Raw genomic sequence first — 20,724 nt, 5'->3', positions numbered from 1 at the left:
GCCATCATTTTAAGTTATCTTTCTTGCTGACAAAGTTTGTAACAGAGATTGTATGAGTTCATTTGACTTTTAGTAAACACAGGTGGAATGTGTTATACTTACTACTGATAACTCTAAAATTAAACCATCAAAATTAAACTAGCTCTTGCCAAAGAATTATAGGAGACCATGTGAACTTGATATACCTATGAGTTCACTTCTATTATATTTCTGAGATTTAGAAATACTTAATTTGATAAGTACTTATTTATCTGTAAGCCGGTTAAATAGAGTTCTTGATGAATTAATTTGGCAATAATATCTAGAGGTAGAAAGATGCTATATATGACTTCATCCATAGAGGAATATAAAAAGGCAGACACAGAAACTTTGTATCTTCCATTCTTAAAATTTTAGCTGTAAATCAAGCACAGTACAAAATTCACAAGTTTATGAATCCTGGTGTCTGTGCAGATGGAACAGGAGAAAGTTACCCACTTAGATGGTTCTAGTTTTTTGCTGATATTTGTGGAGAAGTCTTTTAGGATTTGTCTTTGTCCTCGACAAGTGGTCTTTATGATGACTGTGGACCAGATTGGGCAAAGGAGCTTTTGCAACTCCTGTCTTATTTTTGGTCATAGAGATGGTATAGCTTCTGTTCCTCCTGGGGTGTTTGCACTTCAAAGACATGGTAAGATTTACATCTTCAATGACAGATAAGAATGCAAGTTTTCTCCTGGGATTTTTGGAGTGTGTTTGTTTATCAGAAATCTGGGGCAAATTTCTCATTTTTCTTGAGTGCACAACAATTGTACTTTCAATGTCCTGATTATTTTTATGTTGTCTTCAAATATCTGAAGGCAAATAGGAAAGGGTGAGTGGACTTGAAGTTGCTCTTAAGAGTCAATAATATTGTATCTCTAAAGATTTAAGGTACAAATCAAGAATTATTCATTCTGATTCTTTTTGTTTTGTTTTTTGGTGGTTTTGTTGTTTTATTGTTTCTCGGTCTACATTTCTGCAAACTGTGTTCAAAGAATTGGGGTGGGTTTTTTCCACTGTAATAATTTTTTTATTAAAGAGTTTGACTAGCTCACCCAAGCACACTATTTTGATTTTGCCTTTTTGTCAGAGAGAATACTGTCTATTAATATGTAAAATACAAGATTTTTTGTGTTCTGGAACTTCATGATTTAGAGTGTATGCTTTTTTTTTTTTTTTGAAAGATTTTATTTATTTATTTGACAAAGAGAGATCACAAGTAGGCAGGGAGGCAAGCAGGGGGTTGGAGGAAGCAGGCTACCGGCTGAGCGGAGAGCTGGATATGGGGCTCCATTCCAGGACCCTGAGATCATGACCTGAGCCAAAGGGAGAGGATTAACCCACTGAGCCACCAGGCGCCCCTAGAGCATGCCTTTGAAAAGACTGTACAAACTGTTCAGCAATGGCTTTTGTACCTTCTTCTGCTTTCTGAGTGCCCGATTTAACCTTAGATCAGTTTACCTGAGGGGGAAAATCCTCTACTTAGGTTTCTGTTCACCCCTGAGTGTCAGCCTCCAGCTAAACCATTTCCTGGTTGTGTACAGGAGGGTCTGGAGCTTTTTCCTGCCAGCTGTTGCCTCTGTGAGGGAGGTTTTCTATGGCAGGGGTCGGGGTGGGGGTTGGCTTGTGTGGCAACTACAGTATTATCATGGTTGTGAAGAACACCCCTTAGCAGCCAAATATATTCCCGGTGAGGGGGCTTGTGAACGGCCACTAATCTTTTTAATTCCCCTTTAAAACTGGTAGGATCTTCTAAAACTAAGGGCTCAGTAATTTAGATGTGCTGTCGTGCACAGGACATGCATTCTTTGAATGGAGGTCCACGATATATCCACAAAAGCCCTGAAACTCAGAGCCTGATTACATAGCCCAGCAAAAAAAGAGCCTTATGGTTTGTTTATCCCAGATGCTTCTCATAAATTTGCTTCCTGGCCTTCTGCATTTATATGAGTAACTTTTGCATTTGGGGCCTAGAGATGAGGCTGAAATGCTCTTTAAATCTTGTAGGAAAAGAGAAGCTAAAACAGGCAGCTGAATGTTTAACTGATTTTCAGGGAAAGTGGAGGAAAACATTGGGGAGGTAAAGGAATTTGGGGAGGCAATCAGGCCAGGTCTTAAAAAGGGAAATTTACGGGACGCCTGGGTGGCTCAGTGGGTTAAAGCCTCTGCCTTTGGCTCAGGTCATGATCCCAGGGTCCTGGGATCGAGTCCCACATCGGGCTCTCTGCTCAGCAGGGAGCCTGCTTCCTCCTCTGTCTCTCTCTCTCTCTGCCTGCCTCTCTGCCTCCTTGTGATTTCTGTCTGTCAAATAAATAAATCTTTTTTAAAAAGGGGGGGGATTTATGTTGGATGTGGGCTCTAGTTTTTATTCTAATTTCTGTTCTTTCATCTTATTGAGGAAATCTCTACTTTTTCTTTGGTCTTTCCATAGAAACCAGTAAGACAATTGCTTTTGAGATGAGAGCTTTCTAGTTTTTTTCCCCACATATAGTTTTCCTAAGTCAAAGAATCTGTTGTTGTCATCAGTTTCATCCATTGATGAGTAGGATTTATTATTCTAATAGCTATTCAAACCGGTAAGACTTTTTATGGCTTAACTAAGCATGCAAGGGGCAGTCCAAAGGGAAGTGCACAAGGTGTGGCCCGCAGAAGATCCAGAAAGTTCTCTCCTGAGTTAGACCAAGAAAGAGAAGCCCTGTGTTGTCATGGGTGGTAAGAATGGTGTAGTGGAACCATGTCTGTGGTCTGCCATGGGATCATGTGATGCCTCCAGTCCTAGAACCACTGGTCTGTGACACGGGAAGGCACTGCTGGAATGGGACTTTTCCAGCACTAACAAGAAACAGAGGTTGAGAGGACAAAGGTCCTTCACAGACTGGGACCTGTATGACAGATTTCCGTGAGAGCTGGCGTGGCTGGACAAAGAGTGCTGCTTGTGACTCTGTGTCACAGACTCTCAGGCTATTCGACTGGCCACACACGACGCACCTGTTCTTGCCCCTTCCAGCGGGCAGAGACCTGAGAGAATATTCTCACTGGTCACAAAGCCAGGCTCTCCGTGCATGAAAGAAGATGAAAGGAAAACTTCCTCTGGTTTTTACGTAGATGACCCACAGCAAAGTTGTCTAAACAGACACTGATCTGCCGAGAACTTTGAGTCTGTGCCGCCAGTGGGAAACACAGGCTAATGGGACCTCCGTCTGGGTTCTAGACTATGGTTTGCTCTCTTACAACAGTGCCATGAAAGACTAAGAGGAGAACGAAGGCCATCTCTTGAAGGAAAAGGATCAATAGGAAGCAAGAGTGCTCGTACTAGATTTTTGCCAGAGTCGCTCTACCCAAGGAACTAGCTCACGCTAATATTTTTCTCTTGCTAGTCTGCATTGGGGGGGAGGGTGCAGAGGGAAGGACTTTCACCACTTTCATTTCCACCAGATCCCACAGCCAGAGATCAGGAAAACTGACGTGGTAAGCATTTTTACCATCTGTCAGCTTGGGTCAGAGGTGCCGGGATCTCTCAGCCGCAGCAGCTCTGGAGCGCGCAGTCCAGTGACTGGAGGGGCACCACATCTTCAGGGAAAGAACACTTTTTCCTTCTCCCATTTAAGCCCCTGACCTGGACTAATATTTCAATTGATATAAAACAGTTTAACAGGAGACAACAAATTGATTTCCTGCATAGGGGAACCCCAGAGGGATGAGGTTCCCAGACAGTCGGGCGGTTGAGGCCTGTATGTCACCCTGAGCGAAGGAGAAGAGGTGAGGTTGTGGGACTTCACAGGAGAGGAAGATAACTTATAGGAAGATAAGAGAAGCCACTGCTCAATAAGCAAATGTTTGCCATGTCCCAGGAACTGGTCTTTGTGATTTAAAAATTTAACTCTGGCATTAGCTCTCTTCCTGATTCAGACTCGACCTAAATTGTTTTAGACAGTTAAGGGAGAAGTCGAAAGCTCTTAACGAGTCTTGGCCTTGATTGTCGCATCTTGCAACAGTCCACATGCCACCATGCCGTGTTCTCAGGTCGTGTATTCTCCTCCCCCCGACCTTGTAAGGAAAAATATGTAAAAGTTTTAGACATTTTTTGGAGTGCTGAGTACTGGGGGTTCTTGACGTTGCCATTTTTTTCCTCACAAACAAGATAATCTGCTGGATGGAAATCTGCTTTTGTCCTTTGCCCATCCATCGGTCCCTTAATTTTCATTTAATAATTAATAATATGCTAATAATAATTTGTATTATATAGTGAATGCTTATTACATGCCATATAATAACCTGGTCAATTTACACTTACCTCCTTGGAGGTATAAAACAGCTTTCTAGTACTACAGTACTAGAATACTACAGTATTCTTTGTCTACGTGGAAGAATTCAAAGGATAAAGTAGGTTAGATATCTTGCCTAAGATCTTATAAATAATTTTAGAGAACCTGCATTTGAAGCTCTAACGGCAAGCCCCAATTTGTTCCCTTGTATCCAACTGCCTCTTGATAAAAGATATCAGGAGGAACAGTATTTCATGTTTCTAATGCAACGTGGAATAAATCTGTTTCTGACAGGGTCTGACATCCTCTGTAAGGAGGATAAGGAAATTAAGCCCCCTCAGTTGTACACGTTCCACCTCCCAATCAGATGACTGTCAGATCAAGTCAGGGCAACAGCTTCTGTTGCTGGTCACTAGTGCCGTGTGGTGTATTGTCAGTCTTTACTAAATACCACATCTCAGCAGGATCAACTAAATCTGTGTATTAGGAAAAATAACAAAGGAATTAAAGGATTTCCTATGAGCATCCAAACTTCATCGTCATATCAACATCTCATGTGATTTCCAGAAGAAGGACTTTGTTGTGCAAAGGTCATCTCATTAAGAAATAGAAGACAAATCTTGTTCCTCTTACTTTTCTTTATGAATCCTCCTCATAAAGTATTGATTTTTTTTTTAAACTAAGTTCTTCTCTGCATAAGACCTTTTTTCTCTAGGGCCAACCATTTTAGTCAAAATTCTATTGCTTTTGGAATCATGGAACTGATCTTTTAATTTCTGTAATTCCAAATTAGTGATGAATGAAGGAATTAATGGATTGATAGAAATAATGTAAAATTAGGGTATAATTGGTCCGATTAAGCACCTTATACGGAAACAGTGGAATCTATGCATTTAAGTTATGCTTGTACTTAATTTTAGAGATTCTATGGCTACATTTTTCTTAAAAGTGGAAAACAAAATCAAAATGGTAAGAACTCTGAGTTTGCAACTTGTAAAAGGGTAAATGAAAATTGTCGATAAACATGTTTTAATATTCAACTTGGCTGGTAACCTAGAAGTATATGTGAAACAATATTCATTTTACCCATCAATTTATCCAGTCTCCCCAAACGTTTAATGCTGCTGAGGATGAAGAAAATTGGTGACGTTCTGTAATGCTGGAGGCTATGTCAATTTGCAAAGTTATTTTGAAAATAAATTTAGTCAGACCTCCTATGTGCTTAATAAATATTTGAAACTGAGAATGGTCAAAGAGTTTCATCATGGCTTCACTGAACTGTTTATTTAGATATGCTTGTCCTTTGCCTTCATGGAACCTATAGCCTCCAGGAAGGTTCGTTGGTATATATGAATAATTATATAGTAGTACGAAGTATTATGGAAGGACAAAGAAAGAATGTATCCCGGAATTTCTGTTGTCCCAGTAGGGCTTTACATATGACGTGTCAACTAAATAAAGCCTGAAAGATGAGAACAGGCTATAAGCCAAACAGGGAGAAATTGGTAAGTTAGGCAGAAGGAAAAGCCTAGTACAGGCAGATCCCAGGTCAAGAGCGCTGGAACCCTGAATGAACTGATGGTCCCTGGAGCCTCCAGGTGGTGTAGTGATCAGGGTGAAGGAGAATGAGCAAGAAAGACGATGAAGACTGGACCAGTGATAGTCATTTAGAGTAGTAGTGATGTTTAGGGGCAGAGTAGAAGGAATAGGGATGAAAAGTAGTTACTGAATTACAAAGATAATTAGGAGACAGAACCAGTAGGGCGTAGTGATACATGGGATGTGGGGGGTGAGCAGGAGGACGTAGGGGATGCCCAACCCTGAGGAACTTGAAGAACTCAGTGACTGCTAAGGTCATTCTTTCTTTTGGGGAACTTAGGCTAAAGAACAGGTCTGAGGGTCCAAGTAATAAGTTGTGCTTTAGGCATAAAAAGTTTGAGCGTTCTACAGGGGTCTGGTGGAGGGGGGTGGGGCTCAGTCGTTTGAGTATTGACTCTTGGTTTCAGCTCAGGTCATGATCTCAGGGTCCTGGGATTGAGCGCCCTGTCAGGCTCTGCCCTTAGCAGGGAGTTGGCTTGGGCTGCTCTCCCTCTGTTGGTGCTCCCGCTTGCTAGCTCTCTTGCTCTATCTCTCTAAAATAAATCTTTAAAAAAAAAAAAAAAGTTTGAGGGGCCAATAGGGACATTTATGTGAATGTATCTGGAGGCAATTTCTTATACAAATTTAAATGTCCAGAGAGGGAAATGGGTTGAAGCTATATATTTGTGTCAAATCAGAATGTAGGTAAGTAGAGTGTTATAATATCAATGTAAAATAAAGTTTGAAAATAACTGTTAAATAGTGAGACAATGGCAAGATCAAAACTGATACCTACTCTCAATCATTAAAGAATCTGGCTAATGAAAAGTAATACCATGACATAATGATGAAACAACAACTCACAAATATGCACAGCAAACCCCAATATTCAGTATGTATCTGATAAAGAGGGGTATGGGAATGAAATACACTGATGAATAGCAGTAGTCTTTGGGAATTTGGTGACAGTGAATAACAATGTTTTCAAGAATCGTATTTGTATTTTTCTCTAACATTTCATAATAAGACAATTTGCAATAGAAATCATCATAAAAGTTAAAGATTATATTTTTTGTTGTATTCGATTTTACTAGAATGTTTGTAAGTTACAAGACCATCATAGGAGATTTTACAAGGTTTTCTGTGTATAATATCTCAGATGATAACACAAGACTTAGTTGTATATTCAGTCTTTTGTATCCTGTCCAAATGAAAGCAGCATAATGGGGAAAATATTATTGTAAGTGTCAACAGAGAGATTTCAACCTAAGCTTGCTCCTTGGAGCTCTCTGACAAGTTGTTAAACCTCTGAGGGCCTGAGATAAGATTTGGCCCAGATTTTATCTGAGGTGAACTCCCACTCTGTTTTGCTTGAGTCCAGATCACTACAAAATAATGGATCAAACCACATTGCAGTCAAATTGGCCCATATTAAAATTTTGAGTTTTGCGACTTCTGGGTCACCATCTGAGTTTTTAAAATGTGACCCGACATGTAGTGGAAGTGTGTTTATTTCAAAGGGAATTTAGTGTTTGTTCCTTATGCTTTTGTTTCCCACCTTTTGTTTCTTCTTTTTGTCATAAAAAGATTGAAAGTCCCTGCTGTATTCGTGTGCAGAACATAAAACACGAAGCTCTTCCTGAAAGGTAATTTTCCAAGAATGAAAAATAGGAGAATGGTGTTTGATTGTTTGGTTTTCTGTCATTCAGTGTTGCATTAAAACAGCCATTTTTCCATAACTATGAATGGTCTCACTCTCAAAAACTGTCAGTTACAAATGAAAAGCGATAACACTTTGAAAAGCAAAACCTTTTCCCAAATCCCACGAGGTTTTTAGAAGAATTTGAAAACTAGTCAGTGGTATACGTTCATACACAAATGTATCCATTGTTGGGGGAAAATTTTAAGAAACAATGTCTAAGCTTCATCTTATTTACTATGTTCAGCAAATATTTCTCTATTTTTTTACATTTTAGAATGAATAATTTTTATACATCTTAGTCTAATCCTTTACATTTTTTCCTAGGGACAGGTTTGTTAGTCTTTCTTCTATTAGTGAATTTTAATAGAAGGTAGACAACATGAAGTAAAATCTAGAATTTGCCGTAGTTTACAGAGCTTTTTTTATGCCTTCACTCAACAGATAATTCTGTTTATGTATGTATGTATGTGTGTGTATACACACACACACGAACACAGTGTATATATAGGTATATATAGAATATATTTGTCTTCTAAGTGTTTATTTTTGGAACACATTTTGAAACTATAGTGAAAGCAAAACAGTAAAAATTTAAATCCTCAATAATCTTCATCACACATAGAGAACCATTGGACTAAATCTGGTCTCTTAATATCAGAGTCCTACTGGAGAAACTCTTATCATGGGAACAAGTGTTTCTTGCTAAATCTGACTGTATAGTGCTTGTTTATGTTCAGGAACAAGGCCTGCCGTCGAAAGAGAGTAAAATCTCTGACTTAGACTCAACGTCAGAAGTCTGTTTTGTGTATAAGTCAAGGGAGCACCAAAATGTTGGTCATTTTAAAAACAAAAAGAACTTTCCCTGTGACCTTGGGAGATCATGCCACTTGTGCTGGTGTGGTTCTAAGAGTAACTCCATCCCAGGGATCAGAACAAACATGGCTTCTCCCTCATTCAAAGTATACACAAAGAACACTTTAACATGGCTTTGGGGCCTGTGTTGTTAAACCAAGAATGCTATCTCTCTGTAGTTTGGTAGTTTTTTTGTGTCTGCACCTCAGAAAGCTCTTAGTCAGAGGGACATAGAAACAGATGTTGGGGGAAAGCCTGGATGGCTCAGTCAGTTAAGCATCTGCCTTCGGCTCAGGTCATGATCCTGGGGTCCTGGGATTGAGTCTAGCATCTGGCTCCCTTCTTAGCAGGGAGTCTGTGTCTCCCTCTCCCCACTCCTGTTTTCTTACTCTCTCTTTCTCTCTCTCTCTCTCTCTCTCTCTCTCAAATAAAATCTTTAAAAAAAAAATCTTAGAAACAGACGTTGGAGCCAAGTAGGGCCAATGATTTATTAGAACTATTCAAATAAACTCTAAAATGTGAGTTCTGATGAAGATAAATTTATCTGTCCCTACGTTTTCAACTTGTATTCCATGATGGCACCTGCCATGACCTGGAATGCCTTCTCCCGTTCTTCTGTTCAGTTCTCGTGGCCAGACTGTGCTGAAATGTTTCTTCCTTGTGATGTTTGCCATGAACCCTCCCAAGGAAAGTCGGGCTCTTTCTCCTCAGAGAGCTCCTATGACATTTTGTGTATACTTCCAATATACTGTTGGCATATTTATCATTGTTTGGTAATTTTTTGGTCTCTTATTTAGTGTGTGAGCTCCTTGGATAAATTAACTAGGTCTTGGTTAACTTTGAATCTCTAGTACAGAGAACATTGACTAACCGTAGTAGGCATGCACACAAACGTCAATTAAAAAAAAGAACATATGAAGGTGAGTTATGATAATTTGGGGAAGAGTGAATGTGCTTTCATAAGCTCTGCTGAAATCTGAAGTTTCTTGTTTGAGGAACAAAGAATGACCCTTCATATTTCTTGGACTGTGTTGTAAGCATTGTTTACCATCCTCCACTCTGCAAAATTTAAGATCTGCTCAATGGAATAATATCCTGGGCTGACGAGATAGAAGATCGACACAGGTGAGGTGAACTATGCAAATGCAGTGATATATAAAACATTTCCATTTTTATTAGATGTTGGCAAGCAGGCAGAGTGGTTTGAGTTTAAAAAAAAAAAAAAAAGAAAGAAAGTAACTTACTGAGACCTGAGGAAAGTGTCTGTGTTTCATAAATTGCATTAAATATTTGGTATGTAAAATTCGGGCTGCTCCGCATTCAGTGGGAACAGTGCATCCCCTAGCTAATTAAATAACCATATGGAGACAAGCCACATTTCTGTAAACAAAAGCAAAGACCCCAGCTCTATTGTGTTGTCTTTAGATTATGCAACTTGGTTTTCCTCCTATGGTTTTCTGCTCCGACTTGCATATTGCTTTGGACCAATATGCTCCCAGACACTGAACGGAATTTAAAGAGCTCTTTCTGAGGTGCCTTGCTTCATTTAAATATGACAGTGAGATGGGCTCTGGAATACTGGGAAATCTCCTATGGTTAATAACGGCTTGCCTCTTGAAGGCGATGGTTTTGGGATCTGGTCAGCAGGAAATCCATTGTGTATCATCCTCTTGCTTTGCAGGATGACCACGCGCCTGGTGGACGGTCTAAGCATTGGCTTCGTGTTTGTCGAAGAAGTAAATGCTTAGCAGCATGTTTTCATGGGTTTTGACCTAGCAAAATGATGCTAGCATACATATGGGTTGCAAATAGTAAAAAATGTGTTACAAGCAGCAGTTCATATCACGAGGGCTCCAGGATGAAATTAAGAGTTGTACACAAAGTTGAAATATAAATATTAGAATAATAAGCTTGGGAGTGGAAGTCATAGAGATCATAATTAAATAAATATCTTTCTTTTGTTTGCTCATCTTTATCCAGGCACTGGCGGTCATCGTGGTGGTAGATTGTATTTATGTAACATTTGGCATTTACCATGTATTTTTTATAAACATTATCTCATTTTAATGTCACAAACCACTGACTCATTTCAATTGCTCATTTTGGTGAAGGAGAAATTTGGAGCCACGTAGTGAAGTTACTCACCTAAGTTCACAGAGGTAGCCCAGAGTTTAAGTCAGATTATTTGTTTCTAAAGGTCTTCACTTTTACTAGATTTAGTCTCTGGTTAATGGCAGAATTATTGGTTGGAGCAACTGAAACAAATAGAAATGTTTTGTACCAGTAAGAGTACAAGCATACTTGGGAGATAGAAGAGGCACATTTTACCCACAAGAATTACTCTTGTGAGTAAAAATATGAAAATAATTTGGAATTTCTTACAACCTATTAAAGCTCAAGTTCATTTATACTCTAACCCTGTGCAATACCAGCGTACTTTGCTGATAGCCCAGGGTCTTATGAATCCTACTTTGGAATGACTCTGGCCTCCAGTGTGCCCAATCCTGTTACATATTTAACAAATCAACCAGTGGAATAGTGACAGTTTTATATGGTTAAACATTTAATGATAGAAAAGCATTACCTTGACCGCAGCCTCTTTCTTACTGTCTCCTATAATACTCCTTGTTTTCTTCTGTTGTTATCATTTGTTGTTTTAGATTTATTTCTTTATTTTTAGAGAGACCAGTGTGCATGCAAGTGCACAGGAGGAGGGGCAGAAGGGAGAAGTTAAACAGACTCCCAGCTGAGTGAGGAACCTTGTGTGGGGCTTGATCTCATGACCTTGAGATCATGACCTGAGCTGAAATCAAGAGTCTGACTCTTAATGGACTGCGCCCCCTGGGTGCCCTACTTCTTGTTATTTTTAATTGGAGTTTCGGTAGTTAAATATTTGTGCTCAGAGGTGAAACTATTTCCAAATGAAATACTGAAAAAGCTTTCTCCTTAGGTTATTCTCAAACACGTATTCGTCAATGTCTTTGTTTTCTGACTTTAGTGAGGAGACCCAGTCATTTGATCCTAATTAGTTGACTACTTCCTGTGCTGTTCTCTCAAAAATATTTTCTCAAGACCTTGTCTAGAATGTGTCCGTAGTATACCTGGAACCACAGTCTAACTAATAGGGTGACTGTGTGAGCAATCTTTAAGAATATTCTACTTAATGTCGGCTGTGAGGTACCACACACGTAAGGTATCAGTTTATATCTTCTTTTGGTTTTAGGAACTGCTCGCTCTTGCCATAAGGCACTCACTAAATTACCGTACCAGACTTCCAAGGGTCCATTCATCAGAACTAAAATGAAATTGCGAGGTGATTGGAGTCCGAGGCCTGCGTTCAAATTCTCAGCCCCATTGAGTAGCTGTATGACCCTAGACAAGGCACAGAATGAAAGCATTTTGTCAAATGCACAACAGGACAGAGTGCCCACCACAGAGTAGATAGGGAGATTAAGGACCTAATCCACATAGAAGGCATATCACCATAATCTGTGATCATTCACTACATGGCCACTCTTACATTTATTCTCTGCTATCCTAGTTTCCATGTTTCTTAGCTGTCCCAAATTCAGTAACACTGAGAGCATTGGAACTTAATAAAGTGAAGCTTGGAGCTCTAGCTTTGTTGAAGAAGGAAGATCTAGTTGTATCAGAGAAAACTCGCCTGCAAAAAACAACAGAAAATCTGACTATTAGTAGCTGAAATAAGTAAAGATTAAAAAAAATATCTGGAGATGGATGTCCTGTGGTGTTATGTCAGCCTTTATATTGTCTGCTCCTTTGGGAATTTTTTCCTCTTGATCTTCCCTAGTTAAGGCAGGGACGAAAGGGAGAAGGGACAGAATGTACCATACCTATTTCCTTTATCAGGAGAATAAAAGTTTTCTCAAGAATTTCTGCTTAGGACCCTTTTGCTAGGAGGTTGTCACATGACCGTTGCTACCTACAAAGGAGTAAACCGACTCCATGACTTCTCCAGCCTCTACTGTACAAGCAGGTATGGGAGAAGGCAGTTGACTGGGTTGTTTGGTTGCCAGCATTCGTCACACCAGCTTTAAAACTTTTCTTTAAATTACAAACCAGTGGCAGATGTACTGAGATCATTAGAAACATTTACCCTGAAGCCCAAAAGTATTCATGCTGGCTTCCATAAAACCATTTATTAAAGTAAGTTGTTTTCTCCCACCCCTAACTCCCAGCCCCCTGCCACCGCTGAGAAGAGAATCTCTTGGCAGCTTTTAAGCCCCTGAGAAGTACCCAAGTCACCTCCTTTCTTTCTGTCACCTCCCTTTTGCTTGATGAATCCCCTGAGAATGTCCATGAGCAAGTAGGTTCTAAGCAGTAGGTGGGGTTGAGGACAGTGGGCATCCTTGGAAATGGAGGCAGATGACTTCCAGCCTCGTGGGGTAAGGAAGGGGTATCAGCATGGAGGTCGGCCTGTGGGGGAGAACCCAGCCTTCTTGCAGCGCCGAAGCCATCTGAAGGGCAGGGCATTACTGTAACGTGAACTTGATCCATGGGACTTAGGGGAGGAGGAGTCGAGCTAGGGAACAGTGTTAGGTATATACCATTCCCAACACTTTACTATACAAAGTGGAAGCAAACAAACAAAAAAATCATTTATTTCTTTGTTGAAAGGATACAAATGAATGGTGGTATGTATGCAGATATATCTATGATCTCACATTCCCATTGCTACCCTTGATAAGTAGATTTTTTCCTTTGTTTCTTGTTTTCATGGGTCCTGGCCCTTTTCCTATACACACATGACTTTGGCATGGCTTCAGTAATAATTAAGATGTAATGTTACAATTTGCCTTATCTTTTTCCCCCCTTCTATGAGCATTAAGATTGATTGATTCTTAATGGAGGTCCTTGAGTTGGCGAGGACACTTACCTGCGTACTTTCCTCTTCCACTCTCCTGCTCTGTTTCAGGTGAACGCAGAACCTGTTACTTTATTTAAAGGGTATTTCTTAAAATAACAGGAGGGTAGCCTCATTGCTTTTAGAACAGCATTTTGTGAACTGGATGGTTTAAACTTGATTTTGATCTAGTACCTTTTGTCATTTTATTTATTCTGAAAAATGTGACCTTATTATTTATTTAAGGGTAGTTACTTATGATGCTCTGTGCATGGCTTCTCGGCCTTTTGGCTAAGATCAAGTGTATGATGCTCCCTGCTCCCGTTTTAGTAGTTACTTTGGACATTCACGCACTGTTACTAGTCAAGCAAGATGCACCCTTCAGAGCCTTCGCCTGTGGCTGTTCATTCAGGCTCTCACCTTAGGGTTTGGATATCCTTTATCAGGTGACCCTCTTCTGCAGCAGAGAATTACTTTGGACAGAACTCAAGCCCATGATGGGAGTGTGAGCTGTTTGATGTCCATATAAAATCTTTCATCCCTTTATCGTTTCCTCTAATGCATGGATTTACAAAAGCCTGAGGGGACTTGGTATTTATTGAAGACGGAAATGGGCATGAGCAGTCAGTAACAAAATGAATTAATACACGATCTATTTCATGAAGTCCATTGGAAATGTAATCTAAAACACTCAAAGGAAGCATCTCCGATTCTGTCCTGAAACCCTTCTTATTCCATATGGCATATACACATTTTATTTTCTGGGTGACTATGTTGTACTATATTAGGACATAAATTGTTTATTCTCGTGCTATTTAGAGCATTTGCTTTATGATGCATTTTTGCTTTATGATGACTTTTTTTAAAGATTATTTTTTAAATTTATTTGACACAGAGTTCACAAGAAGGCAGAGAGGCAGGCAGGGAGAGAGAGGGAAGCAGGCTCCCTGCTGAGCAGAGAGCTCAATGTGGCGCTCGATCCCAGGATCCTGGGATCATGATCTGAGCTGAAAACAGAGGTTTAACCTACTGAACCACCGGGTGCCCCTATGACTTCTATATTACAATAGCATTTTAAAGCTTACAGTACCTTAAATACTTTATTGTGTAAGGTTTTCCCCCTTATGCTGATGTATTTAGTGGAAGAAATAGTTTAGAGATGCAAGCTCTTGTTTCGTTTAACTTATTGCAGGGGCAGTGGGGTGCTTGTGTGTTTCCATGGCTAGACGTGTTTTTCATAACTTGTTGTCTTTTATTTCCTCACACAAAAGTAGAATTAGGGGCAGCCATACTTCTTGTGCCTTAGTCCCTTCCCCTTGATTTGCATTTGAGAATGCCCCAAGTCTTAAAATATTACCCCCTAGTATCGTGACTTAGGTTTACCTTTGATGGTACTTCACATAGGTGACTGACTTAAGTGTGACACGTAAGAGGCTTGGTTGGTTGTTCTAAATGACACTGGAGGCACACAGCGAGCCGCGTAAATCACGGGATGCACCCTGTCTGTCATCTAGGCTCGCTCTGGATGAACTGGATTGTTCCTCCAGTGCTTTTCTTAGGTCCTTTTTCCCAGCTTCCTCCTGGAGACGGGTTTGCTTTGAATGTGAATAACCCTTTCCGGGGCATAGCTGATCTCACCGCTGAAATTCTTGCTTTCTTTGATCTTTCTCTGGAGTCGCCATGGAAGCTGCTCTTGTTCCTTCTGGTCATTTCCAAAGTGTGTAGTTAGTGCCCAGGTCATGCTCCCCTTGACTCTGCCGTAGTTTCCCGGGACTTAAGTCCCTGCTAAGTGTGGTGAAGAGGTAGTGAAGCAAAGTCTTGGCTTCTACTTTTCCCTTTTTATTTTGCTTCTCTCTACGTATCAGTTCCTTAAATTTTGGGGAGAATCATGTCCATTTTTTTTTATCTTGAAAAAACCTAATTATAGGTCCCAAAGTAAAAGCTCATGGCTATCTTAGGGATTCATTTTAGTTTGTCACCTTGGAAGTGAGATTCGCAGTATATCAAGGGGAGTGTCGGGGCAGAGAACGGAGCTGTGAGCCCGCGGAACACATGTGCATTCCTTTTAGAAGAGTCACTAGGTTGGTGAGGTTTTGGAGAAAACTCTTTCTAAGATAGACTACCAGCCAATCTTCAGTTTCAGCGGTAGAAAAAGCAGACAATTTGGAATTCTTTTCACATGTCCTAAGACTGCGTATCCTCCGATAACATGGTCATTACCCACGCTCGTTTAGGGGAGAATAGAAGCTGTTTCCACCATTATTTCAGAGTCGGAGGCAGCCTGGGGCTCCCATTGAACACCTTGAGATAACCACGCACCAGACTGGATCTAAAGGTTCAGCCTCTCGCCCACCCAGATATTGTCTCCGTTCTTTCAGCAAAGACCTGCGGACTCCAACGTGTGGTCTGAGGGAGTCTATTCCTTATTTTCCCCGTCTGGCGACCCTGAGGGTGTGTCCAGCTAGTGGTTCCATACTACACTCCTTCAGCCTCTAAAAGAGAAGTATCCACACGGGTCTTATAAGCGTGTGGTGTGGACAGGATGCGGTATTTCCCAGCTCAGATCCTTGGAGCCGGGGTGGGGGGGTTATGCTTTGCGCCCCGATGCACGTGCCATCACTCCAGGCAGTGTCCTCATGGCCTCTTCGATTTTGCAGGAAGTGACAATGGCGAAGCCCTCCCGGAGTCCATCCCCTCAGCTCCTGGGACGCTGCCTCACTTCATCGAGGAGCCAGACGACGCTTACATCATCAAGAGTAACCCCATCGCGCTCAGGTGCAAAGCAAGGCCAGCCATGCAGATATTCTTCAAGTGCAATGGCGAGTGGGTCCATCAGAATGAGCATGTCTCCGAGGAGAGCCTGGACGAGAGTTCAGGTAAGGATGAGAAACCATTCTTAGATCGTCACCTGGTGTCCTCCCGTGGTTGGATGGCTGGGAAAAGCTGTGTGGGGCCCACACCGGTGATTTATTTGGATGACTCCTAGTGAAAATCAATAACATAATTAATCTAATTAATATACTAAGACAACATAATATAATTAATATTGAATGAATATTAACATCATCTGGAAATATAAGGTGCTACCAAACGCTTGCTTATTTATTATTTATTTATTTATTTATTTATTTTAATTCAATTAACTTACAGTACATAATCAGTTTCAGATGGAGTGCTCAATAATTTATCAGTGTCGTGAAACACCCAGTGCTCATCACATCATGTACCCTCCTTCATGCCCATCTCCCAGTGACCCCATCCCCCCAACCCATTTCCCCTCCAGCACCCCACAGTTTGTTTCCTAACATTAAGAGTCTCTCACGGATTTTCTTCCTGTCTGATGACTTCCTATTCAGTTTTCCCTCCCTTCCCCTCTGGTCCCCTTGCTTGCTTCTTATTGTATGTTTAAATGACTGCACAGCTCTTTGGCTAGCCTATTCTTGGAGGGTAAAGGGGCATTTTTATCTCCCTGCACTATATAACTTTAGCACCCAATTTTGTATGGAAGCTAGTATCCTCACAAGAAATAAAACCTACCAGTCACTGCTTTCATTGTCTCAATTCTAAATATCTTGGAAGGCAAATCTTCCACCAAACACCTTTTTTTTTTCCTTTTTATTTCACCAAACACCTTTTTAAGCAACATAATTTCAGTTTCTTTAATCTTTCCTTCTAGATGTTATTCTTGTGCACATCGTTCTCCGTGGTTGTGGTTTCTGAGCCTCCTTTAAGTTCTTTTGGTTACTGTGTAATGACAGAGCCCAAATTTGATTGCCAAATTTGAATAGTATCTCCAGTATGAAAAAATTGAGGGACCATCTTTATTAATGTGGCTGACTTGGGCTTATGAGTGGTGATGATGAGAATAATGATCATATTGCTAGTGTTTATTGAGCACTTACTGTGTGCCAGATCTCATCTAAGCTTTTGACAGACCTGATCTCACTGTCCTTCCAGCAGCCCTCTGGGGTAAATGACATTATCATTATCTTCTTATGGATAAGGAAATGAGACTCAGACACATTAAGTAAACTACAGGTTTGTGCTGGATCTGAAAGCAAGAGCATTTGACTTCAAACTTTAGTCAATTAGGTGCTAAAAATTAGCAAAATTTAGGAGCACCTGGGTGGCCCAGTTGGGTTAAGCATGTGACTCTTGCTTTCGGCTCAGGTCATGATCTCAGGATCATGGAATCAAGCCGCATGCTCAGCAAGGAGCTGGCTTCTTCCCTCTCCCTCTGCTCCTCCCCCGGCTTTTTTCAGATCTAATAAGTAGATCTGGAAAAAAAAAAAAAAAAAAAAAAAAAAAAAAAAAAAAAAACCAACCAACCCCCCCCCCCAAAAAAAACTTGGAAAACTTATAACTTGTTAAAATTTAGTGTGTAACAGAAACAGTATATGGTTTTGAACTTTGGCTCCTCAAACTAACTGAAAATTTAGCCTCACCCTAAAACCAACCTGCTCTCAGCCTAGATTATTGCGCTTAGTCCCCACTCACTCTCTAGATAACAGATTTTGAAGAAGTCAAAAAGCCTGAGTATAATTAGGAAGTTTCAAGTCAGCTTAGTTTATTAACTATATGCCACTGCTACTCGATTACTGGAGGCCTTGCAGAGTGTTCCAGGAATGCTAAGATGCAAACAGTGATCTCTAGGACTTTACACCTGTTGATAGGTAGAAGTCCAGTATATCCATAGTGCACTTAACCTGTGGAGGATTATAAAAAAGATTATGCCCAATTAAGATTATCAGGAAAAGTGTGGAAGCTGTAGCATTTGAAAGGGACATCAATGACTACTTAATTCAAATTAAGTAACTGAATTAATTTTATTAATTGATGCTACACTAAATGGGAGAAAGAGAGAGAGAGAGAGAGAGAGAGAGAGAGAGATCTCTGTGGCCTGGGGGTTTCGATATTAGCAAATGAAAGAAAGCTTAGTATCTGTTCAGCAGGAGGTGTGATTTGGTGAAATAGAAAGCAGATGTGGGAACTGGCAAATTCAGTTCACTCTGGCTCAAAAGGTCTCAAATAGGAAGTGAGGAGTTCTTTACTTAAATTTATGAATCTTGGAGGCAATGCGGATTGATTCTGTTGACGTACGGGAAAGGAGTGGCTGGAGCTCTGCTTCAGGGAATGAATCTGGGGCAGGTGTTTGGGATGCCAAGAAGAAACAGGAATGGATGAGTGAGGAGATGTCTATATTTCAGTTGAGGGAAAGAAAAGTCTGCCTCTAGGGCAGTAGTCACAAAAACAAGAACTAGATTTCTGGTATGAGAAGCACCTTAGCAAATTGGACTGAATAGCTGAATGAATGAATGAATGAATGAATGAGACAGAGGAGTAACAATCTCAACAGAAGCAGAAAGGGGATGCTATTGATGTAAGTAATTATGTTAGCAAGGAGAGAAGGCTGAGATCCTGGGACAAGCTGAATTTGTAATATTTATAGGTTGTAAGGAAGAGGGGTAGATCTGGGGTTTGTAGAGCTGAGACACAGAAGAGTTAATTGGGTAGTCATCGGGAAAGGAGGAAGCCGTGGAGGCAAAGGAGGTGTCCAGAGAGAATGAGTAATAGGAAAGGGAAATGGGTCTAGAGCGCTACTTCCTTGGGAGTCAGGAGGATGGATATCAGTCAGCAAAGACGCAAGCAGAGGAAGAGTGTGCTGTTTTCCAAAGCAAAATGTGACACTTGTTTCAAAAAAATCTTTGGGCAATACTGTTTCTGCCTGGGAATCAATAAAGAACTAACCCTACATAAATAGTGCTAAACATGATAACGGTTCTGGACTCTGTGGGGATTGCATTATAGATGCATAACTTCAAAAGGCAGAGGGACACCTAAAACCTTACACAATTCCCTGTTGCAGTTTGGAATTGGTATGAGGAAGGGGAAAAAAAAAAAATGCCCATTTTCGAGGTGGTGTTCTTCAGACCAAAAGCAGGCTTAGAATTCTGGAATTTAAATGTGCAAACTGGAAGGAACCTTAGTGATAATCCAATAGCCCTATTTTATACAATAAAAATCTTATGTTCCTAGAGCTGCAACGAGTTGATGGCACAGCTGTTTCTAGAACCCAGATCTCCTGGGGTGCCTGGCCGGCTTAGTCAGTGGAACGTACAACTCTCGATCTCAGGGTTGTGAGTTTGAGCCCCATGTTGGGCGAAGAGATTACTTAAAAATAAAATCTTAGAAAAACAAAACAGAACCCAGATCTCTTGCTTTCTACTTCAGATCTACTTTCTCCATACTTAGAAGCCACCTTCTCCTACAGCTTCCTGTTCTTCTTCCTAGTCTTGATATTAACAAATTCACTTACTGACATGAGGATGGGTTTGAGCACATGGCTCCTCGTTTTCCGTCATGAGCCTGTTTCATATTTCTGTTTCTCAAGTGGGTAATCCTATAGCTATCCCATGGGCATTTCTTTATCCCTCATCATTTCTGCCATCTCTAGAGGGCTAATCCTTTATTCTAGACCGTATTTCTGGCACTGTTAAAGACGAGTTTATAGCAACTGAAGACATAGAGATATACATCACAAGGTATAGTCTCCCTCTTTAAAAAAAAAAAAAAAGGATTTGGTATAATCAAGACAAAGGAGGAAGACCAATCAAATCTTGGTGTCAGCAAAGTTTCCTCTTCTGTGTTCCCAGGGTTGGGATCTTGGATACTCCTTGTGTTGGGAGAGACTGGTTCACAAACAAAGCAGCTCCATTTATCTTGATGTGAAAACTTCAAAGGAGGTCTCTGAAATCTGGGAGAAGACAATGAAGGGAACAGCATTTGCCATGGGAGCAAAAGCCCGTAAAACAATGGGAGAATATGAAAGTCTTATTTATCTTGTATTCAATTAGTCCAACTGGAAAGGACTCAAGTACCAGGGGCACAGTGAGGCTCTGTGTTTTATTGTCAGATGCTTCTGGCCTAGATTTTGTCCAGTAATGAACTCAAAATAGCGGAATCCCATTGGGTAAACTCTAAATGAAAGCTAGGAAGAACACTGAAAAATGGCTGGGTATTTTTTGATACCACTCCTAGAAAATCCTATATCCATTCTCCTAGAAAGACCTCTTGGTAAGTATTGCAAGCCAATTTAACACTGTGCCCTCTTGTAATTTTGCAGTGTTGTGTTTTGCTATTGCTTCCCCCTTTTAACTCCCCTGGCATTGCTAGGCAACTCCATGTCTTGCAGATAGCAGCACTGATTACATTCTCTGTTTCCATGTAAAATCTCCCCTCTCTACTTAAAAAAAAAGGGGGGGGGGTTGGGAGAACAAAAAGGCCAATAAAAGTCACAAATTTCAAAGGAACTGGGAAGAACACAACTTCCTAAAGGACAAAACCTGAAGAGATTATATACCAGTTTTTTGTTGAGAAAGCACTTATATTTTAGCAGCTACCTTTCTGAAAAGAACGTAATAAGCACAACCTTTTCTTCCAAG

The 20,724-nt window shown here is 40.5% G+C and overlaps 1 protein-coding gene across 9 annotated transcripts in view; it reads left to right on the top strand.

Annotated features, from left to right (window-relative positions):
* Positions 1–20,724, top strand: part of UNC5D (unc-5 netrin receptor D) — a 562,020-nt gene that overhangs the window by 285,514 nt on the left and 255,782 nt on the right. For all 9 annotated transcript variants that reach the window (XM_082715458.1, XM_082715460.1, XM_082715461.1 and 6 more), the window contains exon 2: positions 15,940–16,158. In XM_082715458.1, coding sequence (XP_082571584.1) covers positions 15,940–16,158 — 219 coding nt within the window. The remainder of the gene's footprint in view (positions 1–15,939; positions 16,159–20,724) is intronic.

Source organism: Mustela nivalis, assembly GCF_964662115.1.
Source record: "Mustela nivalis genome assembly, chromosome: 20".
NCBI lineage: Eukaryota > Metazoa > Chordata > Mammalia > Carnivora > Mustelidae > Mustela > Mustela nivalis.
This window is presented reverse-complemented; position numbering and strand designations above follow the sequence as displayed.